The sequence below is a fragment of the Carlito syrichta genome, unplaced genomic scaffold, assembly GCF_000164805.1.
Source record: "Carlito syrichta isolate Samal-C Ts95f unplaced genomic scaffold, Tarsius_syrichta-2.0.1 Scaffold312293, whole genome shotgun sequence".
Lineage (NCBI taxonomy): Eukaryota > Metazoa > Chordata > Mammalia > Primates > Tarsiidae > Carlito > Carlito syrichta.
Genome location: NW_007256389.1, coordinates 170,129 through 196,713, shown reverse-complemented (window position 1 = coordinate 196,713; position 26,585 = coordinate 170,129). Strand labels below are relative to the sequence as shown.

Here is a 26,585-nt window from a genome sequence, read left to right as displayed (position 1 = left end):
GATATTTTTAACAATAGCAAAGGTCATTTTCATATTTATCTCACCCAGAATAAGGCATACACAGTTATGAAGAGAAAATATGGATTTAAGATTTCTTGGGGTATACTGTTTGAGCCATGTTTTGCTTTCATTAAAAAAGCAATTGAACCGGGCTTGGTGGCTCAGCCTGTAATCCCGCGCTTTGGGAGGCTGAGGTGAGTGGATTGCCTGAGCCCCGGGGTTCGAGACCCGCCTGGGCAACTTGGTGAGACCTCATCTCTACAATAAATCAAAAATATTAGCCAGGCGTGGTAGCGCGTGCCTGTAGTTCCAGCTACTTGGAAGACTGAGGCGGAAGGATCGCCAGAGCCCAGCAGGTGGAGGCTGCGGTGGCCGGGAGCGGCCACTGCATTCCAGTCTGGGTGATAGAGTGAGACTCCAGCTCAAAAAAAAGCAATTATTTTTTAATCACTTCTTAAACAGTTTAAAAAATTCACCTCTTCTCAGAGTTTGATGAGCATGTCTTTTTTTTGGTCCTCTGGGTGAAGATGAAATTTATGAAAGAGAAGGAAAATCATAAATACCATGTCTCTAGACCTAATAGTAACAACATCACAATTACTAGCATTATGCCTGAAACCATACGTTTTTGAGAAATTATCTCATTTAACGTTCACAAGTATTTTCTGGAGGATGTTATTTTATCCTCATTTAAGAGATAAGAAAACTGATTTTTGGAAAGAACAAATAATGTTCCCCTATCAGTCAATACATCTTTTAAAGAGCTAAGATTTGACTCTAAGGTCATTTGACTCAACAATGCACACTCTTCACTAATTCTTTTCATTGTCTCATGAAGATGATTTACTGAACATGAAGTGGTTATTGGCTTCCACATCTGGTTAATTCATTATGATAACATAAATCAGTATTTGTCACCAGGCAGAGGTGTTTCTTCCTTTGATATTTGGATTTCTCTTTACTACTACATTAGTAGGTATTTTTAAAAATAGACTTTTGCATACCAAACTGAACAACATAATCTATTGACTACACCTACCTGCTTGCTGACATAAAAGCAGTAGAATTAATCAGATAATTCTATTACTTGATAATAAATAAAATATAAGAAGGAAGTTAACTTCCTTTTTGTACTTATGGCCATTGCTGATTATGACTGTGGTGAAAAATGGCATATCCTTGTGACTTACTGTATATATTTAGAATCCAAGACTTTATTTTTGATTGTATCAAATTCTCAAATACTGTCTCTGTAATATTAATGAGCAATACCCTGGAAAATATGTATGACAATAATTTAATCATATTATAACAAACTTTATTTTGTATGCTGTTTCAAGATGATCATTTTTCTTGAAATTATATTTGTCTCCTGGAAACTGTGAGGAGAATACCATTTGATGGATGTGGAACACTGTTAATCGTTCTTTATAGCAGCTAAACTGTCCCTCCGTGTAGGGAAATCATTAAGAGTGGATGTTATTTGAGAGTACAAGGGGCTTATACATCATTCAAATGGGATGACTATCACACATCATTCAGAAGACTTTGTCTTTTACAGTGCTCCTTATTTCTATTGCTATTCTTCAGGGAAGGGCCATTTCCTTTTGTCAGGTTCCCCCCAAAGACTGAAATGGAAATGGGAAATATACTTACTTATATGTTTATTTTTTCTAAGAGACACCCAGAAAATTGGGAGTATATTTTGTCTTGACTTACCTTCTCTATCGTATTTAGAGTGAGGAAAAAAAAAAAAAGAAATACTAAAGAATTAATATTCTCTCTCTCTCTCTCTTCCACTCTCTCTTTTACTAGCCAGATCTCACTTATCAGTATAAATTTTTTCTACAAGTATTTGTATATTAAAAACAAAGCATAATACGCTCAATATTTGAATCTAAACATATCCATTATGACTCTCATTCTTTGCCTTCCCACAGTACTGCATGCTTATAATCATACCTATTTTTGTCCCTCACCTCTTGGAGTGAGAAAATCACAAACAACATGTAAAGAAATTCCTTAGGCATTAATTTCCCTGAAATTAAGAGAAAAGAGTCTATGTTCTAATAAATGACAAGAAGCAGGTTGACTGACATAAAATTAAATTCTGTGTTCCTCTGTGTAACTGTTTAAACATGTGCTTTGCTCTTTTATCAGAGTAGGTCTATCATTTTTACTTGAAAGTTTTAGTTTATGTATTTAAAAAATTTTTTCTGCTAGATTATATCTGTGTAATAATTAAAATACACACCTAACAAGAGGTCTTTCAACAAAAAATCTTATACTTTTATAAAATTACTTTGAGCTAATCCAAACCTAATCATTTAAATATCAACTATAGCCAAAGAGAATCAAACTACAAATATTAAATTACAGGAGCCTCTGACTAACCTATATAAGTCTAAATTATAGTAGAGAACATAAATGAGGAACTTTAAATCTACCTTTGAATTTATTATATTTTCTTCATTAGAATGTGTAAATGACATTACACATATCCATTTGAATATTTACAAGCTGTATAGAGGATGAGAAATAAAATATTGACATAATTAAATCAGTAGGCTAAATCATACCTGTTTAGCATAATTTCTACTTTTAACCTTAATATTTTCTTTTTTGGTAGTCGAACAAAAATTTGGATATATCAATTAATGCATCAAACAACTTTAATCTCAACATTACATGGTCGGTTGGTTCAACAGGTAAACACAATTTGGTTTCATGTCTCTTTCACATGCTTTCCTATCTGGACATTGTTTTAACATGGTCTTTTACTGTTAATGAAATAAATGAAATTCATAAAATACAGTATGGCATATTCATTTTGCTGTGACTGATAAAAATAAGTAGAAAAATGAATAAAGCTTCATTACTATGTGAGCTTTCTCCTTTATTCAATTAAAATTATATGGGTAACAAATATACACTACTTAATTTTTTTAAATGGCAGTGGTATGAAATGTGATTTTAATTAAGATAGATTACTTCTTTAATGACTAAAGAGACTAAGTTTTCAATTATTTGATTCACTATTGAAGCTATAAATTTAATTATTAACCTTAATATTTATATAAAACAATGAAATTCCTCTGGGAATGCTGATAAAAACAATAATTTATTATTGTTAGGCTTAGAAATATAACCTCTCTTGTCAGCTGTGAACTAAGAGTGGTTAGAAAACCTGCACGTAAAATGTCTTCCACAGTAAGATAAAAAAATTGAAATTACTGACTTTTGAAAATTTAACTAAGAAGCAGTTCAAATCTTTATGTTGAGTTATGAGAATGTATGCTTACTTTTTTATACTCATGTCTTTGAAAAGTCTTTTGTCTTCTATTTTCTATATCAAAGTTATGTGGTAGCATACATGTGCTAGACATTGTTTTTTTGTATAGAAAATTTATAGATTCTTAGAAATACATATCTGATTTCTGAAAATTAAGTCATTATGCTGTTTTAATAGGTAGAATCATAGATACATAGAATTGAAGAATGAAGAGATCTTTTGCAGTTCCAGAATTTATATTACATGTGAAAATGAAAAGCTCAGGCAAATATGAACATTTTGTTATTATAGTGCCAGACATGAGGCAATAGTCTTGGCACTATGTGTATAATTAATGAACAAATCATACCTTGTCATGTTAATTTTAAATTTATTTTTGTCCAATAAAAACTCTATAAAAGTTATCAAATGTGTCTATGAAAATATATAAAACATTTCTAATTACTTTAGAACAGTAATTTTGTCATGCAAGAAATCGCATGTACTTTTAGATTTCCAGAACCAAATCTCAGAAATTTTGGTTTATCAAGTTGGGAGATGGGGTCATGGGATCTGAATTTTCAAAAAGCACACAAGGTAATTTTGAAATAGGTGGTTAGTTAAAAATTAACCCAGTTACTCAGTATACTAATTCTAATTACTTTTGCTATTAATTAAAGTAGAGGTCTTGTTGAAAGTGCTTTATTCCATTTGATTAAATTCAGTAAATACTTATTGAGCACCCAATATGTGTTAAGTAATTGAACATATAGTTCATGTTTTAAATTATGGCCTCCAACCAATTTATTTAAAGTAGTGATAATTCAATTTGTGTTAAGATATATAAATTGATTTCTTTTCCATTTTTTAATTGGATTGAGACACACAAAGATATAATCTGATTTCTTTCAAAATGGCTCTGTGGAGTCATAAGTAGAAAGAGTTGTTTCTGGAACTATGTGTACCTGAGTTTCAAAGAGGAGTTTACTGCTCAGTAGCTATAAACTGCTTAGTTTCTTTCTGAAACTCAGATTTCAGTCTGAAAAATACAGATGATAATACCGCTGAGATAGAATTTTTATTAGAAAAGAATATAAAGTCTCTAAACTAATGCCTCGTACATAGCACTCAGTGGTAGCAACTTTAAAAGTAATTTTTATACTAACTCTATTTCCATTATATGTATGGCTAACATTTTCCTTCTTTTAAAAGATTGTATTTTGATAATTTATTTTTATAAGAGCAATTATAAAAAATCTAAGTATGATATGCATTTGTAAGTTTATAAAGATGTATTTTCCAATATGAATTATTTAAATGTGTTATTATTATTTACATTTTAGCTGGAACAATATCTGGGGAGGAGACTACAATAGTTTACAAGAATAACATAAAGGAATACAGAGACAGTTTTTCCTATGAAAAATTTAACTTTAGAAGCAATCCTAACATTACATTCTATGTGTACGTCAGCAACTTTTCCTGGCCTATTAAAATACAGGTAAGTGTTAACAGTATTTACTTCTAATGACCATTCATTATTTTCATTACAAAATGAATGGTGTTCTTGTCCAAAATGATGGCATGTATTGATTTCTTGACTTGAATTATACTGTTTATTGACCCTTGATAAAGAAGGTCTGTCAAGGTCTATGATAATGAATGTTTCTTTAACAATTCTCATAGAACTAACAAGTGATACACAAAAATTTTTCAGTGAATAGTATACTAAAAATTGCATCAAAACTTGAAATAATTGGGATGTCTGGGATTTCTGATTAATTTTATACCTTAACTGAGGGTTAACTAAAAATGTTTTCCCACTTGAACTACTTGCTGTGTTTTAGTAATCTTTATTTTTTGCTTCAGTATGTACTGAATATAATTTAATCTTTTGTTAAATTTTAGGATTATCAACATTTAACAGTTACCTCCTTAAAACCCATTACTTCTCGTTATGGATTTCTTAATCTATGTTGTATACAAGTATGTGCTGCCTGTTTTATTTTTGTTATGGTTAGTGGTAGACTGACGAAGACATCAGATTTATTTCTAGGAAATAATCGGGATGTTCTTTCTTCTTGAAGTCAAGTTTTGTGTTCTTAGTTTATACTTTCAAGAAGGAAAACCCTACATTTTGGAATTTGTTCATTTATTATTTTATGATTGATTAGATTGAACTTACATGGTTATCTGAATAGTTCATTTGTGCTAGCCCCTGTTCAAGCTTTTTGTTTTACAATCTTTTAAAGATTTGCAGGTCATTCCTTCCATTTATGTTAATAAATGACAGCTTATTTTCTCTGACTAGAAATGTTTGCATGTTTTGTTTATATTAATTGCCACATAATCGTTTGTGTGAGTAGTAGTTTTTAAAATCATGTTTACTGGAAGAATGATGCCTTTTATTTGTAACGTTGACTTAACACTTAAGGCAATTACTAAACTCTTCAAGAAACATGAGTACAAATTACTACTCAGTAACTTAGCTATGGAAATTAATTAGATAAATTTATTTCTTCATTGTGTATTGATTGATTCGCATAGTGATATAGTCAGAAATATGCCAGAAATTATTTCTATATAAGTTTAAAATTTTCTAATGTTGAGAATATATAATTTTACTTCCAAAATTCATATGGAAATATTGATCAGATGTCACTTGGTTTATTCAGATTATAATTGAAAGGAAAAGGGGTTTCATCTATAGAACTTACTAAATAGTGATTAAAAATAATATGATTGTCACATTTTTGTCTTGTCCTTTATTTCTTGGTTATATAGTTTTTTGGGTTTTTTTTAAGCCATTGCATAGTTACTTTAGAACTTTTATGAATATTTAATATTTAGAAATTAACTTGCTAAATTAGATTTTTTTTGAGAACTTAGTAATAATTTCTTCTGGAAGCCAGCCCAAATTTTGTGAAATGTGGTTGAAATACTCCACTCTCCCAAAATAATACAATGTAGAAAATAATTGGGATGGTGAAAATTTGTAGCACCTAACTTCTATTCATTATTCAACTCATTACTTTAGTCCTCAGTGTTCTGTTAAAGCATAGGAGTATATTTGTTTATTTATAGAACTATAATAAACTTTCAATTATTATATATAAAATAATAAAATTATTTTAATTGAGGTCATGAGCAGTGGCTCATGCTGTGATCACACACTTTGGGATACAATGTTAGAGGATCACTTGAGGCCAGGAGTTCAAAATCAGCTGGGGCAACAAAGCAAGAACCCATCTCTAAAAATACTACTCATAAAAAATTAACCTGGAGTGGAGGTACTCACCTATAGTTCTAGTTACTTGTAAGGCTGAGACAGGAGGATTGCTTGAGCCCAGCAGTTTGAGAGTGCCTACTCTATTCCAGTCTGAGTGACAGAACAAGATCCTATCTCTTAAAAAAAATTATATATATATAATATATATATTTTATATATTTTTAATGTACTCTACTTTCTTCCATGTTGTCACAAATGACAAAATTTTCTTCTTTAAGGCTTAATAATATTCGTGTGTGTGTGTGTGTGTGTGTGTGTGTGTGTGTGTGTGTGTGTGAGTGTGTGTGTGTGTACTTGATCCCATGTCTTGGTTATTGGAATCAATGCTGCAAAGAATATGATAAACAGATTTGGGAAACAGATTTCATTTCCTTCTAATGTATACCTAGTAGCGGGATTGCAGGATCAGTAGTAGTTTTATTTTTACTTTTTTGAGGCATCTCCACATAGTTTTTCCATAATGGCTGTACCAATTTGCATTCCCACTGGTGGTGTCTTTGTTCCACATACATTCTCACACTTGCTATTTCTTGTATGTTTGATAATAGCCATCATAGCTCTGTGAGATGATATCTCATTGTGGTTTTTATTGGCATTTCTCTGATGATTAGCAGTGTTCAAGCACCTTTCCATGTACCTGTTATCCATTTGTATGTATTTTTTGGAGAAGTGTCTATTCAGGCCTTTTGCCCATTTTTTAATTGGATTTTTGCTATTATGACTTCTTTATGCATTTTAGATGATAGCCTCTTTTAGATAGTTTGCAAATATTTTCTTTCATTCTGTAGGTTGCCTGTTTTGTGGTTGTTGATTGTTTACTCTGCTGTGCAGAAGCTTTCTAATTGGATGGAATCTTGTTCATTTTTCTTCTGTTGCCTGTGCTTTTGGTATTGTATCCAAAAAAATCATTGATAAGACCAGTATTAAGGAGTGTACTTCCTATATTTTCTCTAAGAGTTTTAGGTTTCTGGTCTTATATTCACAACTTTAATCCATCTGAATTGATTTTTATATATGGTAAAAGTAAAAGTTCAATTTTTTCTTCTGCATATGGATATCCAGTTTTACCAATATTGTTTATTCAAGAGACTGTATTTTCCTCATAATTTATTCCTGGCATCTGAGTCGAAGATCTGTTGACCCTACATGCAGGGCCTTTTTCTGGGCTCTCTATGCTGTTCTATTTGTATCAGTCTATTTTATGCCAATACCATACTGTTTTGATTACTATGGATACTATTGAAATTAGGAATAATGATGCCTTCAGCCGTGTTCTTTCCCAAGATTTCTTTGGCTATCTGGGGTGTTTGGGGTTCCATTTGAATTTTACCATTTTTTTTTCTAATTCTGTGAAAAATATCATTGGAATTTTTATAGGAATTGCATTGAATCTGTAATCACTCTGGATAACATGGCTGTATTAACAATATGAATTCTTTCAATCCATGAACACAGGATCTTTCCATTTATTTGTGGTGTCTTCAATTTCTTTCATTAATGTTTGATAGCTGTCAGTGTATGAATCTTTCATTTTCTTGATAAAGTTTATTCCTAAATATTTATTCTTTTTGGTGCTATTGTAAATGTAATTGTTTACTTAATTTTTGTTTTGAATAGTTCATTGTTATAGGATTGCAACTGATTTTTATATGTTGATTTTGTATTCTGCAGCTTCACTGAGTTTATTAGTTCTAACACTGTTTTGGCGGAGTCTCCAGGGTTTTCTATACATGAGATCATGTCATTTGGAAACAGAAACAAATTGTCTTTTTCTTTTCCAATTTAGATGCCTTTTATTCTTTCCTTGCCTAAGTGCTCTGTCTAGGACTTCCAGTAATGTGCTGAATACAAGTAGTGAAACTGAGCATTCCTGTCTTTGTCCTAAAATTAAATGAAATCTTTCTCTAATGTATCATTGAGTATGATGTTAGCTGTCAGCTTGTCAGAAACATTCTTTATTGTGTTGAGGTACATCTCTTTGAAACCTAATTTGTTACGAATTTTTATCATGAAAGGTTGTTGAATTTTGTCAAATGCTTTTTCTTTTCCTTTTCTTGAATTGTGGTCTTACTCTGTCGCCCAGGCTAGAGAGTAGTGGCACAATCACAGCTCCTAGCAGCCTCAACATCCTGGGCTCAGTCAATACCTCCATCTTAGCCTCCCGAGTTACTGGGGCTACAGGCATGTTCCACCGCACCCATATAATTTTTTTTGATTTTTTTGTAGAAACAAGGTCCCTTATGTTATCCAGGCTGATCTCGAACTCCTGTGCTCAAGCAATCCTCCCACCTTGACCTACCAAAGTGCTGGGATTACATGTGTGAGCTCCCATGTCCAGCAAAATGCTAGCAAATATCGTTTGCTAGTATTTTGTTGACAATATTGCATGTATGTTTGTCAGGGATATTGGCTTCTAATTTTTTTCCGTATATTTTCTATAATAAGCCGTGATGCAGTAGTAGTCATTTTTATTTGTTTTTTCTCATTTAAATTTTTAAAGAATAGAATACAGTAATATTTACTATAGTCATTATGTTGTAAAATAGATATCTTCAACTCAACTAAAATTTTACATCCTTTGACCTCCTCAATGTCATTAATTAATTTATTTTAAAAAATTTTTCTTGTTGTGTCCTTGTCTGACTTAGGTAACAGGGTACTGCTGGCCTCAAAACATGAGTTTGGAAATGTTCTCTCTATTTCAACTTTTTTGGAAGAGTTTGAGGGTAATTTGTGTTAATTCTTTACATATTTGGTGGAATTCTCCAGTAATGCTGTTTGTTCCTGGGATTCTCTTTGTTTGGAGGTTTTTAAATGATTCAATCTCCTTACTGGTTTTGGGGTGTGTTCAGGTTTTCTGTTTATGATTCAGTCCTTGAAAGTTGTATTTTTCTAAAAATTTATCAATTTTTTCTAGGTTGTACAATTTAGTGGCATATAATTGCTCACAATAGTTTCTTATGGTTTTTATATTTCTATGGTGTCAGTTGTAATGTCTCCTTTCAAGTTTATACTTTTACTTATCAACCTCTTTTTTCTTGTTTAGTCTTACTAAAGGCTGGCCAGCTTAAAAATTATTTAAAAATTCTTAGTTATATTGATCTTTTCTATTGTTTTTCTATCGTGTATTTCATTTACTTCTGTCATAATCTTTATTATTTCATTTCTTCTGCTACCTTTGAGCTTCAATTATTCTTTCTACAGTTTCTTTTGATGTAACGCTGTTTATTTGGATCTTTTTCTTTTTTCTTTTTTTGATAGCTACCATATATTAGCCATTAGGCTAAGTATTTTATTTTATATTATTTTATTTTTTTAAAAACATATTTTTTATTATAAAATTGTGGGGTACAGTTAAGGGTTAGATATACAAATGTGCATCGTTAGGCACCCTTGTTAATAAGGGGTGTCTTCCCATCACCAGACAGATATTGACTACTGTTAGTCCCACCTCCCTTCCCCTCCCTACCCCCCCATAGTTTCCCACCATTGTCAGTCCTTTTTTTATAGTATTATGGTAGATATTCAAGGTCTATTATATGAGTGAGAACATGTGATACTCAGATCTTTGTTTCTGTGAGAGATTACTCAGTATTATAGACTCTAGTTCCATCAAGGTTGCTGCAAAATTCATTATTTTGTTCTTTTTTTATGGCTGCGTAGTATTTCATCATGTATATGTACTACATTTTAAAAATCTAGTCCTCTTTTGATGGACAGCATGGTTGGTTCCAGGTTCTTGCTATTGTGAACAATGCTGTGATAAACATTCGTCCGCAAGTATCTTTTTTATAGAGCGATTTGAGTTCTTCAGGGTATATTTCCAGTAGGGGGATTGCAGGGTCATATGGGAGGTCGAAATTTAGAGCTTTTAGGAATCTCCACACTGCTTTCCACAGAGGTTGCACGAGTTTGCACTCCCATGCCAGTTCCAATTTCCATAAGGTGTGTCCTGCATTTTCTAAGGTTCTTATGGTTGGAGGTTTTACATTTAGGTCTTTGATTCATTTAGAGTTAATTTTTGTTTATGGGGACAGATAGAGGTCTTGTTTGAGTCTTCTGCATGTGGTCAGCCAGTTTTCCCAACACCATTTACTGAACAGGTTCTCCTCTCCCCACTGGTAGATGGTAGAGGCTTTGTCGAAGATGAGTCAGTTGAGAAATTGAGGTTTTGTTTCTGGAAAATCAATCCTATTCCATTGGTCTATATGCCTATTTTTGTATCAGTACCAAGCTGTTTTGATTATTGTAGCTTTACAGTAAAGTTTGAATTCTGGTAATGTGATACTGCCGTTTTTGTTTTTTTTGTTGAGGATTGTTCTGGTTATTCTTGGTTGTTTGTGTTTCCATATGAATTCCTGTATTGTTTTTTCTAGGTCTGGAGAAGAATGTTGCTGATAATTTGATGGGTATTGCATTAAATCTGTAGATTGCCTTAGGTAGGATGGATATCTTCACAATGTTGATTCTTCCAACCCATGATCATGGGATATTTTTCCATTTGTTTGTGTCATCTTTGATTTCTTTGAGCAGTGTTTTGTAGTTTTCATTGTAAAGGTCTTTCACGTCTCTTGTTAGGAAGATTCCAAGGTATTTCATTTTTTTTTTGTGGCTATTGTGAATGGGATTGTGCTTTTTATTGGGTTTCTGTTTGTTTATTATTGCTGTAAAGACATGTGATTGTCTTTTGCACATTTATTTTATATCCTGAGACTTTGCCAAAGTCCTTTATCAGTGTAAGGAGGTTTTTAACAGATTCTCTTGGGTTTTCAAGGTACATAATCATGACATCTGCAAAGAGAGATAATTTGACCTCCTGTTTTCCTATTTGATACCCCTGATTGCCTTCTCTTCTCTGATTGTTCTAGCCAGGACTTCCAATACTATACTGAACAGGAGGGGTGAGAGTGGGCATTCTTGTCTTGTTCCAGTTTTCAGAGGAAATGGTTCCAATTTTTGTCTGTTCAGGAGTATGCTGGCTGTGGGCTTCTCGTAGATGGCTCTTAGGATTTTGAGGTATATTCCCCGTATACCTAGATGTTCGAGGGTTTTTATCAAGAAGGTGTGCTGGATTTTATCAAAAGCTTTTTTACATCTAATGATATAATCATGCGGTTTTTGTTTTGATATTTTTTGATGTATTTAATTGCATTTATTGTTTTATGAATGTTGAACCAGTCTTGTAAACCAGGTATGAAGTCTACTTGGTCATGATGGATGATTTTTGAGATGTGTTGTTGAATCTAGTTTGGTAGGATCTTGTTGAGAATTTTAGCACCTATATTCATCAAAGATATTGGCTTGTAGTTCTCTTTCTTTGTTGGGTCTTTACCTGACTTGGGTATCAATGTGATGTTAGCTTCATAAAATGATTTGGGTAGAATTCCATCTTTTTCAGTTGCCTGGAATACCTTCAGTAGGATTGGTATCAGCTCCTCCTTAAATGTCTTGTAGAATTTTGCTGGAAAGCCATCTGGACCCGGCCTGTTTTTTTGTAGGTAGTTTTCTTGATTGTTATTGGTCTATTTAGTGTCTCAATTTCTTCATGTTTCAACCTAGGCAGGTTGTGTGATGTCAGAAAGTCCTTCATTTCCTTAAGGTTTTCAAGTTTGTTTCCATCCATGTGTACATAGTAGTTTCTAATGATCTTCTGTATTTCTTCAGGGTTGGATGTGACTTCATCTTTTGTGTTTCTGATTGTGTTTATTTGGGCTTTTTCTCTCTTTTTCTTGGTCAGTCTAGCTAGGGGACCATCGATCTTGTTTATCCTTTTGAAGAATCAGCTTTTTGTTTTATTGATTTTTTGTATTATCTTTTTGTGTTCTATGTCCTGAATTTGGGCTTTTATTTTGGTGTTCTGGATTCTTCTGCTGAAATTAGGGTTTTGGTGGTTGCTTTTCCAGCTTCCTTAGGTGACTTGTTAGGTTATTAATTTGTGATCCTTCCATTTTCTTCATGTGCGTTTGTAGGGATATAAATTGCCCTCTTACTATAGCTTTCATGACATCCCAGAGATTTGAGTAAGATGTTTCTTCATTTTCATTTGTTTCCAGGTATCTTTTAATCTCTATTTTGATTTCATCATTGACCCAGGAGTTGTTTAACATCATGCTGTTTAGTGTCCATGTCTTTGTCAGTTTTAGTGGGACCTTGTTGGTGTTAATGTTTATTTTTATTCCACTGTGGTCTGAGAAAGTACATAGTAAAATTTTGGTCCTTTTAAATTTGCCTATACTTGATTTATGGCCAAGTATGTGGTTGATCTTAGAGTATGTTCCATGTGGTGATGAGTAGAATGTTTATTCTGTGGTCTTTGGATGGAGTGTTCTGTAGGTATCAATTAAGTCCATTTGGTAGAGTCACATTGAGGTTTCAGATCTTATTGCTGATTTTTTGTCTTGATGATCTGTCTAGGGTTGTGGGTGGGGTGTTGAAGTCCCCAGCTATGATGGTGTTGGAGTCGATATCTTTTTTAGTTTGCCTAGAAGCTGCTTTATGAAAGTTGGCGCTCCTATGTTGGGTGCATATATGTTTAAGATGAATATTTCTCGTTGATGGATTGAACCTTTTATCGTTACGTAGTGGCCTTCTGTATCTTTTTACATTTTTAATAGCTTGAAGGGGATTTTGTCTGAAATTAAGATCGCTACTCCTCCTTTCTTTAGTGTTCCGTTCACCTGAAAGTTTGTTTCCCATCCTCTTACTTTGAGTCTGTGAGTGTACTTTCTAGTGAGGTGAGTCTCTTGAAGGCAATAGATTGTTGACTGGTGATATTGTATCCATTTTGCCATTCTGTGTCTTTTCAGTGGTACATTTAGTTCATTCACTTTTAGACTAATTATTGAAATGTAAGAGTTGATCCCTGTCATAAGGTTCTTACAAAGCTGTTGTTCCTGTTTGTTTGTTGTCTTTCTTATGGTTTTGGAGTTGGTTCATGTGTGTTTTTAATCTTTTGCCTGTACTCTTGTGGAGAATGTTGTTGTTCTTTTTTCCTTTTCTTCTGTGTTCAGTACTTTCTTGAGTGTTTCTTGTAGAGGTGGTCTGGTGGCAGCGTAGGTTCTTAGGGATTGGATATCTGAAAAAGATTTCAATTCTCCCTCACTAATGAAGCTTCGCTTGACTGGGTAGGTTATTCTTGGTTGAAATTGTTTATCTCTTAGAACATTGAAGATAGGGCCCCAGGCTCTCCTAGCCTGGAGGGTTTCTGTAGATAAATCTGCTGCTATTCTAATTGGTCTTCCCTGGTAGGTAGTCTGGCCTTTTGCTCTTGCTGCCTTTAGGATTTTTTCTTTTATAGCCACTTTGTTTAGGCGAATTATTATGTGTCTTGCCAGGGTTCTCTGAATCTCTTATGCTTGAATTGTTGCATCACTGATGAGATGAGGGAAGTTTTCTTGAATGATTTCATGAAATGTTTGTTCCAGTGTGGCCTCTGTTTCTCTCTCTGCCTTGGGAAGGCCAATTATTCTTAGGTTTTTTCTATTGAAGTAGCATTCATTTCTTGAAATTTTTTTTCTGTCTTTTTAAGCTTCTTTTTTATGTTTTTGACAGTTTGGGTTAGTTTTGTATTTTGGTCTTTGAGCTCTGAGATTCTTTCTTCTGCTTGGCTAATTCTGCTTTCCATGCTTATTAGTTTGTTATTTCCATCACAGTATTCTTTACTGCTATTATTTCTGTCATCAGCTCCTTCCTATTTTCCTCTTGTCTTTCCTCAATTTTAAATTCTCTCTGTTAATGCCTTGATGTCTGTGTTTGTTGCTTGTGACCAGTCATTCTGGGGGCTCTTTTTCAAAGTCTGTTTTCTCAGTGTCTGACCTCCCAGGGGTCTATGTGAGCCCTATATTCTTCTTTTGGTTTTTCTTCATTTGTGCAGATTTTTCTTCCCTACTTTTCCCTTCCCTCCACTTCCTCTTCTTCTTTAATTCTGTTATTCAGGGGTGAATGGCTTTCTTTTACTTTTTTGTTCAATATCGTGTTCTTCCTAATGTATTTCCTCTTGCTTTGTTCAGTTCTGGAGTTGGACTGTAGGTTGAGGGCATTACTTTTTGTAGTTTTGGGATTTAATTAAGGGGGAGCTGTGATTCAAAATCTCTCTGCAGATCCTGGTATCTGCCACCGGGTGTATGGATAGTCTGAATCCCACTTTCCACTGCCTTGGAGTCTGTCCATGCAGTGGGGTTTTAGGTTTACTCCCTAAAAGCAAAATGAGGTTAACAGAGGGAAGAGAATGGAGCAGGGATTGGGGGGAGGAGGATGGTGGAGAGAGAGAAGTGAGAGGGAAAACATACGAGTGTACCGACTGGTAAGTGAAAAGAGAGACAAAGACTGAAACAAATATAAAGAAAAACAATAACCATGACTGAAAACTAACCAACAACCATATAAAAAGCTAAAACATACAATAATGCTAACATACATGCTGACCAACCTCCTTATTGGTGTGCTATTCCTTTATACAAAGATGGGGTTTACAGAGAAATAAGAAAAAAGGAAAAAGGAAAAAAGGGAAAAGGGATAGATTAAAGTTAGTAGACTAACAGAACCAACGAAGCACACTCTGAGACTTTTCCTTTAAGTTCAATGTCCTTTCAGCTCTGATTTCTAGCTGTCTTTGCTGGCTGGTGGAATTGTTCACAGTTAGCGTCAGTTGCCCCTGGCCTGCTGTGAAGAACAGTTCAGATATGGGCCCCCTGCCCAGTCTATTACTGAGATCTGGCTTTTTCTATATATCAAGAGGGATGAGCCTCTGCCATTCCCGTTTTGATTTTGTTACCTTGGACCTCCAGCAGGTGGTGCTGTCTCACAGCTGCAGTCCAGAGGGGAGTGAGCTGGTTACGGATCCTTGACCTGCTGCGGTAACTTCTCTGTACTCTGGGGGAGTTCCACTGGCCTGTCTCCGGGCTAGGGCCGTGGTGTGGCAGTGGCAGCAGCAGCTGGGCAGCGGCGATGTCAGAAGAGTGGGGGCTTCACGGTCTGAAGTCATGGGTTGCCTCAGTCATGAGCTGGGGATGATTGCAGCAGTGGCATCCGTGGCTGCAGGAGCAGCCCAGACCACCGTGATATCTGAGTAGTGACGGCAGGTGACGGTGGTGGCTGAGCTCCTCTTGAAGAGCAGCCTGTGGAAGATGGGAGCTGCAGCCCTTGGGAGAGAGCTAGGGTCTTTATGAGTGTTCTCTTTTCCAGAGAGTCTCACAGACCATGCTGCCCCGTCGCCATCTTGCCGGAAGTCCTGGATTTTTTCCTTAATATATGTGTTTATCACTATAAACATTCTTCTTGCAACTGGTTTTGTTGTATTCCATGAGCTTTACTACTATGTTGTGTTTCTAGTTTCATTTATCTCAAGATATCTTTTGATTTTCCTTCTGATTTCTTCTTTGACCCATTGCTTGACCAGGAGAGTATTGTTTAATTTCCACATATTTGTGTATTTATAAAAATTTTCTTCTGTTATTCATTCCAGTTTAATTTCATTATTACTGGATAAAACTACTTGATATAATTTTGATTTTTAAAAATTTGTTAGATTTGTTTTGTGGTCTAACATCTTATCTATCCTAGAGAATATTCCATGTGTGCTTGAGGCAAATGTGTATTCTGCTGCTATTAGATAGCATGTTCTGGGCATATCTGTTGACTTTTGTCAGTCTGATTATATAGTTTCTTAATAAAGTGCTCTTTGAATCAAGTCTGTTTGGTGATGTTCAGCTTCATGGATGTAGATATCTATATCTCTCATAAGATTTGAGAAGTCTTGCGCCATTATTTATTTAAATAAGTTATGGTCCCTTTCTCTCTCTCCTCCTTCTGGAAATGCCATAATGAATATATTAGTTTCCTCCATGGCATTCTATAAGTACTGTTGGTTTTCATTATTCATTTTCATTCTTTTTTGGGGGAGGAGGATCTGACTGGATACCCTGAAAATTCCTTTCTTTAAGTTTGATAATTCATTCTTCTGCCCAACTGAGCCTACTTCTGATGCTCTCTGTTGCATTTTTAACTTCCTTCATTGTAGCTGCAGAATTGCTGGTTGGTTTGGTTTATTTTAATGATTATTTCTCTGTTTAATTTTTGTTTTGTTCATGTATTGTTTCCCCATGATTGTTGAGTCGTCTTTCTGTGTTTTCTTGTATCTCTCTGAATGACCTTAAAATAATTATTTTGTATTTTTTTTAGTATTTATTTATTTAAGTGAGAGGGCAGGATTTATTGAGAGGACAGAAAAGCTCCCACAGGGGGAGGGGACCTGAAGGGGTTGCCCTATTTTGTGTTCTTTTTTAGGTAGCTTGTACATCTATCTCTATTTCTCTGAGGTTACTTGTTGACAAATTGTTATTTTTTTTTCGTGGCATCACATTTTCTAGTTTTTAAATATTCTCAATTTCCTTTTGTTAATGTTGTGAATTAGAGGATGTAGTTGTCTCTTAATACCTTTTTGAATATGTTTTGATGGAGAAAGCCTTTTACTTGTGGGTGCCTGCAAAGGCACTTACTGATTGTGTTTCAGAGTTTCCTGTTATGGGAATGGTGCTGCAGTGTGGTCTCCATGTAGCTCCATCTGCCTAGGTCAATACTGACAAATACTGTGGAGATCCTTTTTGTGCACAATACTGTGGGTGTTTGTGGTAGTGGTACATTTTATAACTGTTGGTGTCCATTGTGGTAAAGTCTTCTTGTATCCTGCTGTTCTTTTCCATCTTTGGCAGGAGTTCTAGATAGGGAAATGCTGACTTTTGTGCAGTTGAAAAGTTGCTAGGATCTGGGCCCTAGACATGTCTGTGGTAGTGGTGGAGCTGGTTGTGGAGGCCCATACGCTTAGAGTGGGAGTGGAGGCAGGATCTTGTGTTTACGGGCATATAGAACTATCATAGCATCTGAAGTCTGGGGTCTAGGTACACCTGCTAATTTTCTATGGTGTAATAGGATTTTATATTTAATGATTTCCTTTCAAAGGTTTTTTTCTTACTATTAATATATTACATTTTTTGATATTCAGAAAATATTGAGTCGATAGAAAAATTATAAACTTACCCTTCTGGCTTCACAACTATTAAAGTTTTGCTATGCTATTTTTACTTTTTTATGTGTGATAAATATACTTTTTAATTTAAGCTAAATTTTATCATAATGTAAAATGTTTTTTGTCATATTTTTGGAGTTATAATAGTGTAGTTATTTCAAGGTCAATACATATAACACCACCTCATTCTTTTTCACTTCTGCCAAGTTATTAATATATGAATATTCATGACTTTTCTAATAATTTTATTTTTACAGAAATTTAGATGGTTTGCAATGTTTCTCAGTATAATAGCATTGCAGTTAAAATTCTAATGTGTCTTGTACATGTATAAACTTGAATATTTTTAAAAATGTATACAAAAAGGAAATTACTGATTTCAAGTATGTATATTTTTAATTTGATATTTATTTTTTTAAAGAAACATAATATATATTTACATAAACATACTATGCATGTGTTTTTAATGAGAACTTTTCTGCTTTATTTGCCCTTTCTCATATTCATTCCACCTACCTCTTTTTTTCCCAAGTAATGATATAGTATAAATTCATCTGTTTTTCTATTTGTTTTGTAACTTACCTTTGTCCTCATTTTCTTTTACTGTATCTGTTTGTCTATTTGTCTTTCTATCTGTCATCTTCATCATCATTATTATCATCATCTATCTGTAATGCTAAGAATATGTAAAATATTTGTAACCATTCATAGATTGAATTTTTAAAGGCTATAATGACTAGATTTTCACTTTTTTCTGTTTGTTCTGGTAGTAAGTGGTTTACGTCTTTAATATTCATTTCTGTGGTTTTTTAGGTGATACATCATTATGCTAATATTTTTAATCTTAAATACTAGTGCATATAAACATATTTTAATGCTTTTTGTACAGTTTTTTTTTGTACCATGGATTCTAAATATATTAATCATTTATCACCGGAATACGTTTTTAAAAATCTGTAATATTAAAGTTGTCAATGGTATCTTTTGTCATATATATTTGTAGAAAGAATATTTCTCTTTTCTTTTTTATTTTACTTCTAAACTTCCATTGCTTGTCATGAATTTGTCTTCATTCTTTTCCTCACACAATTTCTCAACGTCTGTTTTAATTTTCACACATTATTTTCAGTTGAGGAATTTATTTTTATGTAGTATAAACTGCACACTTTAATTTTTTAAATATATGAAGTCTGAAAATTCAGCTCATGAACTTGTCATTATGCACTTATGTTGGCAGCACTGTAAAACAATTCAGTAAGGTTTCATAACACTTGTATATTCATGTTTCACAGCTGTGTTTGTGTTGATGTGTGGTGGTCTGAGTGGCATTTATTATTATTGTTGCATGTTTCTGTGTGCCATTGTGAGAATGTGGGAGCTTGAATTAAAACAACGAACAAACATTACATTTCTTGTTAAACTTGGCAAAAGTGGAAGTGAAATCAGGGACATGTTAGTCCAAGTTTATGGGGATAATGCCATGAAGAAAACAGCACTGTACAAATATATTTAATGTTTTTCTGAGGGGAGAGAATGCATCACTGATGAAGAGAGGTCAGGATGACCTGTTATGAGCAGAACGATGAAGGCATTGCAAAAAAGTCATTGAATTCTGCATCAAAATCATTGGCTGACTTTGGAAAGCATAGCAGACCAAATAAACATCAATAACAAACAGGAATATCTTAGATGAAAATCTTGGCAAGAGAAATGTGTGCAAAAATGACCCCAAAGAAACTCTCGCAAAAATGACAATGAACCTGGTCACACAGCACAGACTGTGAGGCAGTTTTTAGCCAGTAAACAGATAACTGTATTGGTACACCTTTCCTCCTCACCTTATCTGTTCCCCAATGACTTTTTTCTTTACCCAAAGATAAAGGAAATTTTGAAAGGCAGACATTTTGATAACATTCAGCACATCAAGGATTATATAACAACAGCTCTGATGGCCATTCCAGAAAAAGAGAAAATTGCTTTGCTGGGTGGACTGGCTTTGGTGCATAGCTTCCCAAGAGGAGTACTTCATAGGTGATCATGGTGATATTCAGCAATGAGGTATGTAGCATTGTTTCTAGGCTGAATTCGTGAATCTAATTGTCAGACCCTGTATGGTTAAATCAATACTTAAATGGAAGGTCTAAAACCATAATAAAAATCCTAGATAAAAACCTAGAAAAACTCTTCTGGACTTTGGTTTAGGCAAAAAAATTATGGCTAAGACCCTAAAAGCAAATGCAATAAAACAAAAATAAGTGAAATTTAAACTCAAAAGCTTCTGCACAGCAAAAGAAGTAATGAACAGAGTCAATAGACAACTTAAAGAATGGGAGAAAATGTTTGCAACCTATACACCTGACAAAAGACTGAATTCCAGATTCTATAAAGAACTCCTACAAATCAGCAACACAACACAACAAAACAAAACAAAACAAAAGAACTGTAATTAAAAAGAGGGCGAGTGTCATGAACAGACATCTCTCAAATGGCCAAGAAATATATTAAAACATGTTCAATATTATTTATCATCTGGCAAAAGCAAGTTAAAACCACAATGAGATACCAATTTACACTAGTCAGAATAGCCATTATTAAAACAATAGTTGTTGCCATGGGTGCAGTGAAAAGGGAACATTTATACACTGTTGGTGAGAGTGTAAATTACTACAGCCTATCTGGTACTATGTGCATCAGTGCGCATGATGGGTACACTTAAAGCCCAGACTACTTCACCCCTCTGCAATGCATCCAAGTAACCAAAAACCATTTGTTCCCCTAAAGCTGTTGAAATAAAATAAAATAAAAATAAAAATCTACTCTTTCCTTTTAAGATCAACTATTATATTTGGGTTATAATAAATTCTTATATATAACATGGTTTTGAGGGAATTTTCTGTTTTATTTTTCTGATTTGTGTGACTATTTCCAAAACAATAAAATACTAATTTTGTCACAGAATCTTTATTGTATATTATAATATCACATGTGGTAAAACTTCCTGTTTATTGAATAAGTTTTTTGATAATCAGGTATTTATTCATCTATAAATTTTTAGTTATTTTAGTTTTTACCACAGTCTTTAGTAATTCTAATTGGTATTGTATTAAATTTGTGAGTAAATTTTGAGGGAATTAATTGATCTTTTATTTTCTAAGGTATGATGTAAAGTCTGAATTGAAATTAATTTATTTTCCAAATGGATATTCAGTAGTTCCATAATCATTTGGTAACAACAATTACTGACTGAAAACAAATTGGCTATAAATATGTGCCTTTATGCCAATGTTTTTTTATGCTACTTTCATGTTTTGGGATTCCTACATATTTATATTAATTTTAACAATATATAATATACATATTTCAGTATTTTTCTTTTTATTTTTACTTTGCCTATCCTAGATTTATACTTTTCCATGTGAATAGTGGGATAAACTTGTCACATTTGGCAAAAATCATCCTGAAATTTTAATTTTAATTGTGTTAAATAAAAATTAAAATTGGGAATTATTTATGTCTTTAAAATATTATGTCAAAATAAATAAATAAATAAAATATTATGTCTTCTGATCCAGAACATGACCACCTTTCTTTATCTTTATCACAGTAATTTCTGTAGTTTTCAGTACAGATATCTTGTCAATATTTGTCCAAATTTACTTGAAGTATTTCAAATTTTTGATGTCATTAATTTTTTTTTCTTTTTGATTATGAAGATGTGGGATACAATTCAGGGTTCGGTATACAAACATTGATTATGCAGGTACCCTTGTTGATGAAGTATGCCCCTCCCTCCCCTAGCAGTTTCCCTCAACTGCCAATTCCACCCCCACCCCGACCGTTTCCCATTACTGCCAAATGCTTTCTTATAGTATTATAATTGTTCGAGGTCTGCTTATGAGTGAGAGCTTATGGTACTCTGTTCTTTGTTTCTATGATAGATCACTGAGTATGATCGACTCAAAATGCATCCAAGTTGCTGCGAACTCCATATGTTTGTCCTTCTTTATGGCTGCATAATATTCCATTGTGTGTATATGTACCACATTTTCTTTATCCAGTCCAGCTTCGATGGGCAACATGGTTGGTTACATGTTTTTGCTATTATGAATAGAGCTGCCACAAACATACATGTGCAGGTATCTTTTTTGTAGAATGATTTGAGTTCCTCCGGGTATATTCCCAATAGGGAAATTGCTGGGTCATATGGAAGGTCAATTTCTAGTTCTTTCAGAAATCGTCACACTGTCTTCCAAAGAGGTTGCACTAGTTTGCATTCCCACCAGCAGTGTAGAAGCTTTCCTTTTTCTCCACATCCTCACCAGCATCTGTTGTTTGTTTCATTAATGATGGTTATTCTTACTGGAATTAGGTGGTATCTCAATGTAGTTTTGATTTGCATTTCTCTGATGATGAGTGAGGCTGAGCACTTTTACATGTGTCTGTTGGCTGTCCATATATCTTCTTCTGAGAAGTGTCTATTCATGTCTTTTGCCCACTTTTTAAAGGGGCTGTTTGTTTTTTTCTTTTTGATGCATTTGAGTTCCTTGTAGATCATAGATATTAGCCCTTTGTCAGATATACAGTTGGCAAATATTTTTTCCCATTCTGTGGGCTGTCTCCCTGCTCTCTTGATGGTTTCTTTTGCTTTTCAGATGCTCATTACTTTGATGAGGTCCCACTTGTTTATCTTATTTCTTAGGGTATTGGCCTTTAAGGTTCTGAATAGGAATTGGTTGCCAGTTCCAATTTCCATAAGGGTGTCTCCTGCATTTTCCAAGATTCTTATAGTTTGAGGTTTTACTTTTAGGTCTTTGATCCATTTAGAGTTAATTTTTGTGTATGGTGATAGGTAGGGGTCCTGTTTCAATCTTCTGCATGTGGTCAGCCAGTTTTCCCAGCAACATTTACTGAATAGGTTCTCCTCTCCCCAGTGGTTGTTGTTGAAGGCTTTGTCAAAGATGAGTTGGTTGAGGAATTGAGGCTTTGTTTCCGGAATCTCTATTCTGTTCCATTGGTGTATGTTTGCCTGTTCTTGTACCAATACCAGGCTGTTTTGATTACTGTACCCTTATATTAAATTTTGAAGTCTGGAAGTGTGATACTTCCTGCTTTGTTTCTTTTCCTAAGGATTGTTTTGGCTATTTGTGGTCATTTATGTTTCCATATGAATTTCTGTGTTGTCATTTTCAGGTCTGAGAAGAATGATGTTGGTACCTTAATGGGTACTGTGTTGAATCTGTAGATTGACTTTGGTAGGATGGTCATTTTTAATAATATTGATGCTTCCTATCCATGAGCATGGAATATTTTTCCATTTGTTTGTGTCTTCTTGGATTTCTTTGAGCAGTGTTTTATAGTTCTAATTGTAAAGGTCTTTCACTTCTGGGGTTAGGAGATGCTGAGTTATTTCACTTTTTTGGTGGCTATTGTGAATGGGATTCTGTTTTTATTTGGGTCTCTGCCTGCTTGTTGTTGGTGTATAGGAATGCAACTGTCTTTTGCATGTTTATTTTATACGCTGAGACTTTGCCAAAGTCCTTTATCAGTGCAAGCAGGTTTTTGACAGATTCTCGCAGATTTTCAAGGTATAGGATCATATCATCAGCAAAGAGGGATAACTTGACTTCCTCTTTTCCTATTTGGAATGCCCTGATTTCCTTTTCTTGTCTAATTGCCTGAGCTAGGACTTCCAACACAATATTTAACAAGAGGGATAAGAGTGGGCAGCCTTGTCCTGTTCCAGTTTTCAAGGGAAATGTTTCCAACTTCTGTCCATTTAGCAATATGTTAGCTGTGGGTTTATCACAGATGGCACTTACTATTTTGAGGTGTGTTCCTTCTATATACCTAGGTGTTTGAGGGTTTTTATCAAGAACGATGTTGGATTTTATCAAAAGCATTTCTGCATCTAATGAGATAATCATGTGGTTCTTGTTTTTACATCTGTTGATATATTTAATGACATTTGTGGTCTTGCAAATGTTGAACCAGCCCTACATTCTGGGGATGAAGCCTACTTGGTCATGGTGGATGCTTTTGGGATGTGTTTTTGGATCTAATTTGCTAGAATCTTGTTGAGGTTTCTTTCATCTATGTTCATAAGGGATATTGGCCTGTAGTTCTCTTTTTTTGTTGAATCTTTACCTGGTTTGGGTATCAGTGCGATGTTAGCTTCATAAAATGATTGGGGAGAATTCCATCTTTTCAATTGCCTGTAATACTTTCAGTAGGTTTGGTATAAGCTTCTCCTTGTATGTTTTGTAGAATTCTGCTGGAAAGCCATCCGGTCCAATGATTTTTTTGGTAGGTAGTCTTCGTATGACAGAGTCGATTTCCTGGGTGGTTATTCGTCTATTTAGTGTCTCAATGTCTTTGACATTGTTTCAACCTGGGGAGGTTGTGTGATGTCAGAAAGTCCTTCATTTCATTTAGGTTATCAAGGTTGTTTCTATACAGGTATACATAGTAATCTCTGATAATCTTTTGTATTTCTTCAGGATCAGTTGTGATTTGATCTTTTGTATTTCTGATTGTGTTTATTTGGACTTTTTCTCTCTTTGTCTTGGTCATTCTGCCTAGGAGCCCATCAATCTTGTTAATTCTTTGAAAGAACCAGCTTTTTGTGTTTTTGATATTTTCTATGATATTTTTGTCTTCTGTGTCCCATATTAGGGCTCTTATTTTGTGACTTGGATTCTTCTGCTAAAGTTGGGGTTTTGGTAGTCTTCTCTTTCCAGGTCCCTTAGGTGATTTGTTAGGCTCTCAACTTCTGATCCTTCCGTTTTCTTGATGTGTGCTCTTAGAGATATAAATTCCCCTATGAGAACTGTTTTCAGGGCATCCCAGAGGTTTTGGTAAGATGTTTCTTCATTTTCATTTGTTTCCAGGAATCTTTCAGTTTCTGCTTTGATTTGAGTGTTGACCCAATAGTTGTTCAGCATCATGTTATTTAGTGTCCATGTCTTTGTGGGCTTTGGGGAAATGTTGTTAGTGTTGATATTTATTTTTATTTCACGGTGATCTGAGATATGACAAGATTTCAACCTTATGGAATTTGTTTATGCTTGATTTATGGCCAAGAATGTGATCAGTCTTATTGTATGTTCCATGTGGTGTTGAGTAGAATGTATATTCTGTGGTTATTGGGTGGAATAATCTATAGGTATCTATTAAGTCCATTTGGTCAAGTATCAAGTTTAGGTTCTGGATCTCCTTGTTGATTTTTTGCCTCAAGGATCTACCTAGGGCAGTCAGTGGGATATTCAAGTCACCTGCTATTATAGTGTTATAGTCGATATCTTTTTTTAGTTTACATGCTAGTTGTTTTGTAAATGCTGGTGCTCCTGTGTTGGGTGCATATATGTTTAGGATGGATATTTTTTGTTGATGGATTGAACCTTTTATCATTATGTAATATCCTTTTGTATCTTTTTAAATTTTTGATAGCTTAAAGGTTGTTTTGTCTGATATTAAGATTGCAACTCCTACCTTCTTTTTGATCCATTTGCCTGGAAACTCGTTTTCTACCCTTTAACTTTGAGTCTTTGTGCATCTCTTGAAGTGAGAGGTGTCTCCTGGATGCAGCAAATAATTGGGTCATGGTTTCTTATCTAGTCCACCATTCTGTTTCTTTTCAGTGGTGCATTTAATTCATTCACATTCAGACTGATTATTGAAATATGATTATTTATCCCTGTCATGAGGTTCTTATAAAATTTTTCCTTTGCTTGTTTTCTTTTCACTTTGGGGTTAATGTATGTGTGTATTTTCAAGTTTCTTGTGTATTCTCTACTGATTCTGTGTTCTGTTGTTCTCTTGGGAAGTGTGTGGTCAATCTTTTTCTTCTTTCTTCTGTTCTTAATACCTTTTTAAGTGTCTCCGGTAGAACTGGTCTGGAAGCTGCATAATCTCTTAGGGACTGAATGTCTGGGAAAGATTTTAATTCTCCATCACTGATGAAGTTGAGCTTGACTGGATAAGAAATTCTTGGCTTAAATTGTTTATCTTTAAGAACTTTGAATATAGGGCTCCAGTCCCTTCTTGCTTATAGTGTTGCTGCTGATAGGTCTGCTGCTATTTTGATTGTTTTTCTCCAGTAGGTAGTCCGACCTTTCTCTCTTACTGCTTTAGGATTTTTTCTTTTGTTCCTACTTTGTGTAGGTGAATTACTGTGTGTCTAGAGATTGGTCTTCTCATTTGATGTCTTGTAGGGGTTCTCTGTATCTCTTGTGCTTGGCTGGTCACATCTCTGGTGAGATGGAGAAAGTTTTCTTGGATTACTTCCTGGAGTACTTGCTCCAAGTTGTTCTCCATTTTCCTTTCTTCTTCTGGAATACCAGTCAGGTGTAGGTTTGGCCTCTTGATATAATCACACATCTCTTGTAGGCTTTGTTCTTTCTTTCTGAGTCTTCTTTCTATGTTTTTAACAGATTGGGTTAATTCCATGTTCTGGTCTTCAAGTTCTGAGATTCTTTCTTAAGCTAGATTAATTCCGCTTTCCATGCTTGTCATCTTATTTATGTCCTGGATGAAATTTTTTATTGCCAAAATCTCTGTTACAAGTTCTTTCAGTGTTGCATCTTGTCTTTGCTGAGTCCTATTCACTCTTTCCAACCATTCCCTAATTCTTGTCATATTCTGGGGACAGTCTTTGGTGACTTTCATTTTTTGGGCACCAAGGTTTTAGTTTTCAGAAGTTTTTTCTTTGTTCACTTGAAATTGCCTGAGGTCTTTCTTTGGCTTTTCCTCCTTTGTGGCAGAGCTCTTGTTTTTCTCTTTAGTTGTGCTATTCAGTGTCAGTGGGAGAGGCTTTCCCTTCTGACATTTGTTCAGACCTCTATTCTTCCCTGATCCAGGCTCTGGATTTGCTCTATTTTGAAATAGGATGGTGGATGCGAAGCTTTGCTGTCTCGTTATTTTCAAAATTTGAATAAAGTGGGGAATGGGGCACTAGGAATCAGATATCACTTGCAATTAAAATGTTCACTTATTGTGGTATGTGT

General features: G+C 34.3%; 1 protein-coding gene across 1 annotated transcript in view; it reads left to right on the top strand.

The window, feature by feature from the left end:
- Positions 1–26,585, top strand: part of LOC103272371 (attractin-like protein 1) — a gene marked incomplete at both ends in the record, with an annotated part of 122,268 nt that overhangs the window by 24,017 nt on the left and 71,666 nt on the right. The window contains 2 exons of the mRNA XM_021718500.1: positions 2,630–2,708; positions 4,615–4,772. Coding sequence (XP_021574175.1) covers positions 2,630–2,708; positions 4,615–4,772 — 237 coding nt within the window. The remainder of the gene's footprint in view (positions 1–2,629; positions 2,709–4,614; positions 4,773–26,585) is intronic.